The sequence below is a fragment of the Buceros rhinoceros genome, unplaced genomic scaffold, assembly GCF_000710305.1.
Source record: "Buceros rhinoceros silvestris isolate BGI_N320 unplaced genomic scaffold, ASM71030v1 scaffold12310, whole genome shotgun sequence".
NCBI classification, from domain to species: domain Eukaryota; kingdom Metazoa; phylum Chordata; class Aves; order Bucerotiformes; family Bucerotidae; genus Buceros; species Buceros rhinoceros.
This window is the reverse complement of record NW_010387928.1, coordinates 1-10,929: the sequence shown is the minus strand read 5'-3', so window position 1 is coordinate 10,929 and position 10,929 is coordinate 1. Positions and strand designations below refer to the sequence as shown.

At 41.0% G+C, this 10,929-nt stretch overlaps 1 protein-coding gene across 1 annotated transcript; it reads right to left on the bottom strand.

Moving 5' to 3' along the window:
- Positions 1-1,295: 1,295 nt before the first annotated feature.
- On the bottom strand, positions 1,296-10,351 carry LOC104496587 (eukaryotic translation initiation factor 1A, Y-chromosomal). The gene is made up of 6 exons (XM_010139765.1): positions 10,256-10,351; positions 8,406-8,509; positions 6,719-6,769; positions 5,649-5,730; positions 5,455-5,546; positions 1,296-2,658 (listed from the first exon to the last, which is right to left on the bottom strand). Exons 2-6 carry the CDS (start codon positions 8,487-8,489, stop codon positions 2,653-2,655), a joined length of 315 nt encoding a protein of 104 aa, XP_010138067.1. The 5' UTR covers positions 8,490-8,509; positions 10,256-10,351; the 3' UTR covers positions 1,296-2,652.
- Positions 10,352-10,929: the final 578 nt, after the last annotated feature.

The following is a 10,929-nucleotide window of genomic DNA, read 5'->3' as shown; positions in this document are numbered from 1 at the left end:
AGCGTTAGGGCCGTCCAGCCAAATGCACGGCTGGCCCTGTCACACGGTGGAGACAGAAGATTTGGAACACTGAACAAAAATCACGTTTCAAAGCTTTAATCACAGAGAAGACGTCATGGTGAGAAACATCTTAGAGAACAGAAAGTTTACACTTCAGCTGCACAAAGTAAATTTCTGAATCCCTACTTTCAATTTTACACTACAGGTAAAAAGCCAGCAGCAGTTCCCAAAGTGAAACAATGGTTAACATTTATCTAGAAAATACTTCTAAAGGCAGAGCACCTTCCACGGCTTTACAGTCAGCAAGCTTGCCATCCTCTACCTGGCAGCTGCTGTTCTACCGCCGTTCTTTGCATGGAGACACTGAAGAGAGAGCTACGTGTGCAAGCTGTGCCCACCCACAAAAAAAAAAAAAAAAAAGAAAAAAAAAAGAGGGAGAAGCAAGAAGGGACAATATAAAGCTGCCTAAATTGTGCTATGGAAGGCGCTTCAGCAGCTCTCTTGGGGAAAGATGACAAACAAGCGAGTGTATTCAAGGAAGGCAACACAGCTTGGCGTGTACGTAGAAGCCAGATAGTGTTGAGCCAGAGCATTAATAAGAAATTAATAGTTACATAGGAAACTTCCTTAAAAAAAGTTAGGCTGAGCCTAGAAGGAAGTTAGCCTGCAGAGTTAGGCTAAACCTGGAAGCAATAAAGTTTGGAAGGGACCCTCAAGGCAAACCGTAACAAATTCTGCCAGAACCAGTTTCATCGTTGTCCCACAGCTGACGTCAGTTATATTGGAGAACTCCGGTGAGCGAAGCAAGTTCCTCACAGCAGCAGCGTACCCGTTCAGGACCAGCCTGAGAGCTTTCAGACAGTTTCAGAGCTGCTCACAGTCTGCTTAATATGCTGAGGAAATCGATGAGGAAGGGAACGGGTTACAAACCTTACCTTGAAACATCACAGCTTCTACGTTGCTTCACAACTGAACCTCACAGGCGTACAAGACGGGACGTTCATGCTCTTTAAGATCAGTGGAGTAGACCAACGCGCGGTATTGGGAGTGTCTTTTCCCAACGTTTAGCAAGTTTTTACAACAAATACTTAAAACCCACGGAACACTTGGCAAAACTACTTGATACCAAGAAAACGTTATTCCTTGGATAGGATACCAGATCTGCGTAAGGAAAATAGATACTACAGTGAAAGAAAAAGGTAGAAGAGAAGACATTTTTGGAAACGCTCTGGAAGTTCAAATCTGGCACAAAACTCCTCCTTAAAGATCACGTAAAACAACGAGGCCACTCCGTATTTAAAGCCATTTTGTTTTTATCTATTGGGGTCGTCACTTTACATCATACCAAAAAGACTGTGTAACGAATACAAGTGTCAAGAATCAGATTTTTATGGCACAAAAGGAAGTTTTCCATTAACCTGCTTTCAGAGTCATTAAATACATAATTGAAGACAAAGAAACTAAGGCTACCACAAAATAATACTTGCATGACGATGTTAGTCTTTATTCAGCTTCTTAACCGACTCCTCTAGCCTGCAGGTGGAGAGGAATCTTTCCTAGTTCGTTTCAGTGATTTATTCTGGATGAAAAGATTCCTTTCCCACATTTGACACGTAATTATCTTCTCATTTATATTGTTATTCAAAGTTCACATAAGCTTTAATGTTGTACCTTACAATGTATGGAATTTAAGATTAAAATAAAACTCTACTCTTAACATAACCTCTTCTATAATGTAAAAATATTCTACATGTTTAACATATCAAGAATGTTAAGCATTCACTTTGGGGAAAGACTATTGTTCGCGTTTCTCAGTACAAACCCAGCTGCTAAGGTTTTGTGGTCTCGCGTCCCTGCGGAGGTGGCTGCCGCCCAGCGCCCACCTTCTGCAACGACAGCCTGACGACGGCGCTTACAGCACCGAAGAGCTACGCAGACAAGACCGTTTCCAGCAACTGCGAATTTGAGATGCTGCTTACTTTTTATCTCTACTTCTCCCCTACCCCTCCACTGTGGCAAATTCACACCTCTGAAATAATGAGTGTTTTTAATTATCAAAATCAGTATAAAAATAGCAGCACGCCACTAAATGTGAAAAGCAGATTGATCACGCATTACCAATTTAAATGCAGATTTCTGCCTTCCTTTCATATTATCAAAATCTTTTTAAAGTTAACATCAAGGCAAGGGGTATAAGGACAGACACTGCATAGTATGTTCTGATACTAATCTGAACTGGGTATTTTTATATAATCAAAATCCATGATAATTACAGGGTAAACAATTTTTATTTCAAAATACAGGTTTAACTGGAATTGTAGTGATGAAAGCAGAAGAGGGGAAAACGCAGTCTTTTACAGCCCATGTCACCGTATCTCACATCCAGAAGTAAAAGCTCTAATTGGTGGAGACAAAATATTTGTGGCATTTCATTGAACCTTTGTGATAATCCAGCATTATCCGTTTCTAAAGAAATATAAATACTTTAAAACAAACATTGAAGATAAATCCTTTTGATGTAACAAACTACACTCTTTACCGAGAATTTTCAGTCTTCTTAAAAGAAAGGGACTTCACCCAAAAAATAGTCGAAGTATCAATGTAGAGCAATCCTTGGAGGAAAAAAGTCGGAATGTAAACCTCTGTTCCAGATTAGATCTGAAAAGCAAAAATACCACACCAGGTATTTATTTGACCTGCACTCTCCAGCAAGCAGCTCTGTCTTCAAGCTGTTTTTACAATTCAACAGGAGGCTTCCTGAGCTCAGTACAGCACAGCTTTTGTCTTGGCTCACATCCCGTTTTCACCGAATCGTTTTGGTTGGAAGAGACCTTCAAGATCATCAAGACCAACCATTAAGCTAGCACTGACAAGTCACCACTAAATCGCATTCCTCAGCACCACATCTACACGTCCTTTAAATACCTTAAGGGATGGGGACTCAACCACCTCCCCGGGAAGCCTGTTCCAGTGCTTTACGACCCTTTCAGGGAAGAAATTGCTCCTAATACCCAACCTGGTGCAACCTGAGGCTGTTTCCTCTTGTCCTGTCACTTGTTACTTGGGAGAAGAGGCAGACCCTGACATCACTACAGCCTCCTTTCAGGTAGTTGGAGAGAGCGGTAAGGCCTCCCCTGAGCCTCCTTTTCTCCAGGCTAAACAACCCCAGTTCCCTCAGCCACTCCTCATAAGACTTGCTCTCTAGACCCTTCACCAGCTTTGCTGTCCTTTGGACACACTCCAGCACCTTGATGTCCTTTTTCTAGGACACAGAAGAAAGGCACAATTTTCAAGGTGCAGCCTCACCAGTGCAGAGTACAGGGGGACAGTCACTTCCCTGCTCCCACTGGCCACACTATTGCTGGTACAAGCCAGGATGCCGTTGGCCCTCTTTGCCACCTGGGCACGCTGCTGGCTCATGTTCAATCGGCTGCTGACCAACACTCCCAGGTGCTTTTCCACTGGGCAGCTTTCCAGCCACTCCTCCCCAAGCCTGTTTTCTTAACGTTAACATTTTCTGTTTTCTTAACGTGAACAATTCTGTCCTTGCCACCACTATTATGGCAGTTACACAGGTGAGCAATTCTGCCAGTATAACAACACGTAAGACAAAGTAGCCCATGATTCTCAAAAATGAAAACAAAACCAAGCTTAAGGCTAACTTTCCTAGGCAGTGACTATCCAAATCAATGCGGTGGTAAAATGTATGTTTTTCTAACCATTCCTCTGACATAAACAACAAAGGAAAGGTTCCACCACGTCTTTCACATTAACTGTGACCTCAGAAACCACATTTCATTCTGGGTAGACTAAGATGATCCTCAGAGAGGTTATTCACATTTTATCTCTAAGTCTTTACCTTTCTTAAAGCATGATGTTAGTGTTACGTTGCATAGCCGACAGCTTAAAAACAATCATAGCCGCTCACTTAAATACATTATCCCATGCAAAGATCTATTAGTTTGCAAATTCTATTATTTCAATACTCCTACAGCTACCTGTCACTTTGATGTCTTACACTAGCTCCATTACTAAAGGCATGCAGTACTAGAAGTGTTTCTAGCTTCGGTAAGGTCAATCACCGACATGTCCAAAGTGCAATTTTCAAAAAGTCTGAAGACAAATTCATCAAGTATTTGATCTAAGGCATCGTATAATGAGAACCTAAAAAAGCCAAAAGAGTGTAAGCATTTAAAGAGAATTAGTGAGAGAGAGAGAGAGAGGACTAAAAAGATGAAGAATTAAATAATACTTAGAGCAGTCTATCCAATTAAGTTAACTCACTGGCTCGGTAAGTTACTACTTATCCTCTCAGCCAGCTGACCCTGCACACATTCCTCTCACACTGCAAAATAAAGCGCATCATCTTAAAAACATTACACAGCAGATTCTATGTCTGCAGTCTACAACATAATTTGAATCCTATCAATTTTACTACTACAATTTAAGAGTGTGCACGGTCAGTCACCACAGTTCAGGGATAAGCAGTAATACAACTGACTGTGAGAATCGGTAAATTCAGGATTACGGTTAACTTTAGTAACTACTAAGATGCAGCTTTTTACGATTTTTACAGCAAAAATGGAGAATTAAAAGTCCTAGTTTTTATAGAAACACAAATATCTCAATTATTTCTGTGGTTATTAGATAGCGAAGTTGTTGAAAGTACAGAAGAATCAGAAAGGTGAAGCCCACACACATTCATGCATTTCGCCAAAACACCTACGTAACCTGTGACCTCCTGCCACGCTCGGTGTCCAGCGGAGTTTGCATCAGCAGTTTATGGCTCTCCCTGCCTCAGCTGAGCTGGCTGCCGCTGTCCTACGTGGCCCAGGAGCTGACCCACCCATCCTTGTGCCTGCTCCTCCAGGGGACTTTCTGGCCTACTGCGCAGGTGATGCGAGGAAATCCTACTAGTCTGCTAAACCTTCCTGTATCACCTACTTTGCTTTCCATCAGGTGGAAAAGAGAGCGAGAGAGCAGCGCTGAGGGCAACATTCAGCTCCTTCATGACGAACCCACGCAGCTGCATCCATGGATGTACTGGTTGACTCGTGTAACTGCAACTCCTCGTGCACACATATTGTTATGTACACCCTCACCATCGCGTGAAGGGGCGCTGCCTTGTAACTCCAGGTCTTTGAGGTCAAATGACTTTGATTTTCTTGTAGGCGTCTTACAGGTAATGAGAAGACTGCTCTCCATGTAGGTTCTGATAGCAGGACACTGGGCATACTATTTACTTAGAGGTCGACTAGAGGATGATTGTAGCACAGAACAGGGAACAGAAAGCTGGCATGCCTATGTCCCCACCACTTTCTGAAGCAGTCCCTGAGAAGGTGAGCTGTTCTGAACATCAGTGCATTATTTTACTTGCTCTAAACAAGGAAAATGAAGCTTATTGCCAAAGATGACAGTTTCAAGCATACTATACAAAATATGTTTACTACTTACGTCATCAATATCTTCATCATCATCTCCAATATCATCAAACTGGATTTCATCATCATCTCCAGGGCCAAATGTATCTGTTTCATTGATTTTAGCTGAAAAAGAATTTAGAGAAATTATGGAGTGCATTCATATCAGGACAGATTGAATATTCTTGTCCAATACGAACTTCCAACTTGAAGTGAAAAGATTCTTACCATGTTCTGGAAGCTCCCCGTATGCTTTCAGGCTTCTGGCTTCATCTGCATTGTACTTTAGAATAACATCAGCCTTGTTATCCTAAATAAGAAATTATTAGAATTTATTAGTCATCTGTGAAAAAAAAAACCACCCTCCCTGTTAACCTCGACAGACAAGTTAACACCTATATTATTTCCGGAAGAATAACACCTATATGATTTATAGAAAAATATCTTGTTCCCCCTTGCCCTCCAGTTACTTTAAATGTGAAGCAAACAATGCTCATTTGTAGAACATCTTCATTTCTTCTGTGTGATTACTTATAGCAGGGAGAAAATAAAGTTATTTGAGAAGTTCAGTTTCAATGCCTTTGAAATAAATCTTTCTTCAGAGAACACACATAGCGAGGTGTTTGGCGGTCAGTCAAAGCGTCAAAACTTCCTAGTTTTAAGTTTTTTAATATATGTAGTAAATGACAGTATCTTAAATGGTTTACAACTCCAACGTACATTTCAGAGACAGAATCTATCTTCAAACGACTGATGACACAACACTCACATTCATGGAAAAGCATTTACCTAAGGAAAATTTGACGACTGTTTTCCATTAACCTTTACATTAGGTAAAATTATGCTCCTCCATTTTTGGAGCTCTAAGTAGAAACTAATCACTGATCATTTGGTCTCTTAAGGTAAAAGCCTAAACATCAAGGCTCCAAAATTCTGATTACCAAAAATCCCGATCATCACAATAAAACGTTTGGTGCTTGGCTCAATCGCCCTTATATCACAGGATCCAAGGGTCCAACAGCTATACTTGGAAAAAAAGGTCAGGTGTGATGCCCATAAGCACCTTCACTCACAAAGTTTCAGGTGCAATTTAGAAGAACAGGTTGAACCAGGATTTGTCACCTACTCATTACAATCTTTCTGTAATACAAGGAACCTAAAAGTCATGACTTAGCATAACTATACAGAAATTCCAAGAAAGTTAGGTGGTAGTTTCCTCATGATACCTGCTGCAATTCCACATTAAATAAAGCTGTTTGTAAGATATTCTTCATTCATAAATTACACTGAATTTTTACCTGGTAGTCTCGTAAACCAACCAGTATAATATCAGACGTATTTATCCAAACCTGAAAGAGGAAACAGACATTTTGTTGCAGGAATTCAACTTCTGTTGTACAACACAGGAGTCAAGAAGCACATTTGAGTTTACTGAGAGACATGGAACATTTCACTACAGCCACCACTTTAACTTTCTAACTAGTAAATTGGAATTATCCAGTTTCTTATTTTAACAGCACAACCAAGGTCATGAATACTCAGATATATTATTTCACATATTACAGAACTACTACTAAGGCAAATCAAACTTCTTTGAAGAGCTGCTCGCCAACAGGGTGCTAAAGTCATAACTTCTGAGGAAACAGAAATAATGCATCAAGCCACCACTCTCCGAACTGAGCTACACAAGAGCAAAAATGAAAGAAAAACCTGTTGAAGGGGGTGATGGACAAGCACAGTGAAGAGCACAAGAAAACGAATGCAGTGTTTCTAGTAACTGAGTACACTAATCAGTCAAAACAAAGCCAGAAGCCTGCAATACAGGACACGCTAATTTAAACGCACAGTACAGTTCTATCCCACATCAGCTTGACGTTTTTGGATGTGAAATATATTTCAGCGGAGATTTCCTTTCCTTTAGACGTGACGAATCAGTAAATGATGCTTTCTGTAACAAGAAATCAATTCTGCAGCATCTGGCATTTACCTACGCACATTCTCCACTACCTTCAGCAGTTTACTGCGGTGTATTGCAGGCAGCTAGTGCCAATACCAGGACACGAGCATTCACTGACAGGTGGAACAATACAGAATGAACATGGTGAACATGTTTTTATTGCGAACAGACTATCTGAGAGGACCTCCTCTGCACCGTACACCAGTAGAGGATAGAAAACTGTAACATCTGACAAGAGCCAAGAGGGGACATCATCCAAAGATCCCAAAGTTAAGAATGCTTACATGTGCACCTGTCTTCCCTGAAGGTACAAACTTCTGCGCATCAGCTCTGCACAAAAGTATTTTGGGAACCGATGAAGTGGACAAGGAAACGATGGCATCTGAGGTGGCTGAGGGAAGCTATAAAGAATCCTTCCCCAAACTGCTCTTTTTAAACTATTCTCAGGTAAGTCGCCCGGTGCGAAGACAGTAATTACTCAGTTCCTCCCCAGATCAAATTAATTCAGGTATTCTTACTGGTTCGGGGGAATAGCACACACAGAAAAAAGGTGGCTTTGAACAACGCTGTTACACCTTTATTTTCCTATGCTGGGTGTCAACTCTTCATGTTAACAGAAGTTCTCCTGCTAACCTAAGTACTGATCTAGCCCTACGATACAACATGCTGATTTTCCAAATAGTCATGAAGTTCCCCACCTACAATTAGAAAGCTTTTTAATACTTCATATGAGTTCCTAGAATATGAAAAATTAGTCTTTCACAAGCAACCAAAAAATCTCCGCTGAAATATACACACACAAAGGCAGCCAGTCCTTCCACTACCAACTTCACCCACAAGCCAAAGCTTGACTATTTTTGTGCCAGCAATACAAACAGAAGAACACTCTAGGTTACTATCAAAAAAGATGTTTAACATCTTATGTGCAGTAGTAATGTTAACTTCTGTAACAAGCCGCATACTTAAATTTTTACAATTACATGTTATACATAACACCACTGTTCGCTATTGCAATGCTTCAGAATTACCTTTTTTCTTAGCTTCCCTCTAATATGACATAACCTCTTCACACCGTCAAAACATAAGGCCTCCAGCCTTCCATTGCCTAACATCTTGATCACCTGGGCATATTCTGAAAGAGACAGTTACACACAGCAAAACTTCTAAACAATTACAGCTTCACGAAACAACCAGTAACTTTTGCCACTGGAACTAAAATTTACTGTAACATTTTATCAAACATAAACAGCTGAGAGGAGCTTCGATCAGCCACTCAGGCTGCTGAATGTGTCACAGTTTTCATATCATTGTTGATGGTAACGTTTTCAAACGCTGCTCCTTCTTGGTCATACCCATGCTTTTGTCCCCTCTGAAATGCTTACCACAGATAACTTTTAGACCTATCAAGTCACACTCAAGAGTTTCAAAGTTTATGACAGTATCACACTGCCTGTCCAAACCGGCAAAATCTGGTGCTACCACCGAGCAAGAAAGTGGAACATCTTGTATACCCCACTGATTCTCTGAATCCCCTCTGCAGAAGCTCTGCGGAGAAAAAAAAAATGCCATTCTTGGAAGGACACGTTCTGGTGTTCTCAGAAACTGTCTGAAAGGCCAATACCAGCTGAAAACTATGAAGCTTCTCTCCAACACCCAGTCTCGATCTCTCACCTTGTATTTAATCTTCTTCCCTCACCAAATTCCAGAAATTGCTACTGAAGTACTTCACACATACACTGTTAAGGTTTCCAGTATAATGTATGACCATTTAACCAAAACCAATAAAGTTTACAAGAACTACAACTCCACCTGACCACCCACATTTGCTGTGAAAAAAAAAAAAAAAATTCTCAGCTGGAGCTGTATTTCAGTATTCTAAAGTCTTTCCTTAGCATGTTAGACAGTCCTACAAACCACATGCAACTATTAATAAATGAGAATAACGTTTCACTAAGTAGATTTTGCTTGGGAATTGAAATGGGTTTTACAGGTGCATCAAAATCAACTTCTTCTTTGCTTATAACTGTCACAGATTATCAGAAAGAACTTTAAAATTTACTTCAGGTGTCATTTCTTTTACAGTGAGTTAAGTCAGTACTTTTCCTGTATTTCTAACAAACCACCTGATTAACTGGTCACTAGGCGAGTACTCACATACATTTAAGGAACCACAAGAGCGTGACACACAAGACAGGGTAAGCCAAAAGAGAGGTGATCTCACTGTCACCAAAAGACAGGGGAGAGGGGAATCCTAATCATCACCCTCCAGCTGAATACTTTGTGGTTTACTTTACCTGACACCATCCCAGTAAGCACCTTACCTACTGGTCCTGTTTTAGTAATTGTTAGACGTTCCAACCCAGCAGCCAATTCAGGGGCCAGCGGAAGAGCAGCGAGATGTACTGTTCTGCCAGGTCACTGAGCTCAAAGAGCTCACGGAAGGATCCAAGAAATGTCACGGTTGGTATAAAACAGAAAGCGGGGCTGTGCATCCAAGAGACAATAAGCAAGTACTGGCAGCACTGGAATGTGTGAGCTGAGAGAGCTGCTTACAGACCCTCACACGGAGCTATTCAAGGGATTTCTAGGGAATGTTTACATACCTCCTGTATTACACGCGGCATCACAGTAAGGTCAAGGAGAGGCAAGCTTCATTCTCGCGTGGTGAAGCTTTTTAATGTCTTTTTCCTAATGTCTTCCTCCTCTACTCAATATGTCATTTAGTATTCAAATAGCACCCCAGTAAGAGTCTCTCTCTTTATTCCAAGCTAACTGCCTATTTTTCAGATATTTCTGTTGTGTATCAACTCCCAATATACGCTACTTACAGGATTTGACCGAAAACAATGGCATTGCCGGACTATTCTTAAAAACTCACCTTGCCCGTCTTCCTTGAACACCAGTTCTCTTTTTTCTGATTCATTCTCATTCTTACCTCTTCGCCTGTTTTTACCTCCTTTACCTAAATTAAAAGGTAGGGGGGAAAAGAGCACGTGTTACTATCTCTGAACACAGCGAATGAAATAACCAGACTTACGGGGATTTCTGTGCTTGTTCCCTGTATGGCTGTCTTAAGCGTCCTATCCAGATCTAGATTTTATTGCTTACTTTTAAGATTTTATCTCTAAATTTCTAGCTGAGTAGTAATATAGTAGCGAAAAGATTAGAGTCTCCATTATCTAAGATGTCCTGGTTGCTCTGGAGTGACAGCAGCCTTCAAAAAGCATTTGCACAAGACTGCCATTTTCAGCTTTTGTGATCGCTGCTGCCAAACACCTTGCAAATAAACGTGGGATAACCTGATGCACGTAACCAGAAAAGTAACTTGAGGGGTTATCGTAGTGGTGAAATGCTCAGAGGAAAGCTTGTGCTCCAAGTGAAGCAACCCTTTTTAAATGGTACACACGTGGCAACAGGATTAGATTGTCTTAGATGCCGAAGCACAGCTCATACCTCCCCCTCCACGATAAAAAACCTGCTGTTCCCTTCCTCTTTCTTTTCTTTTTCTCCTTTACACAGCGGGGTGGGGGAGAAGCAACAGTCCCCAGCAAG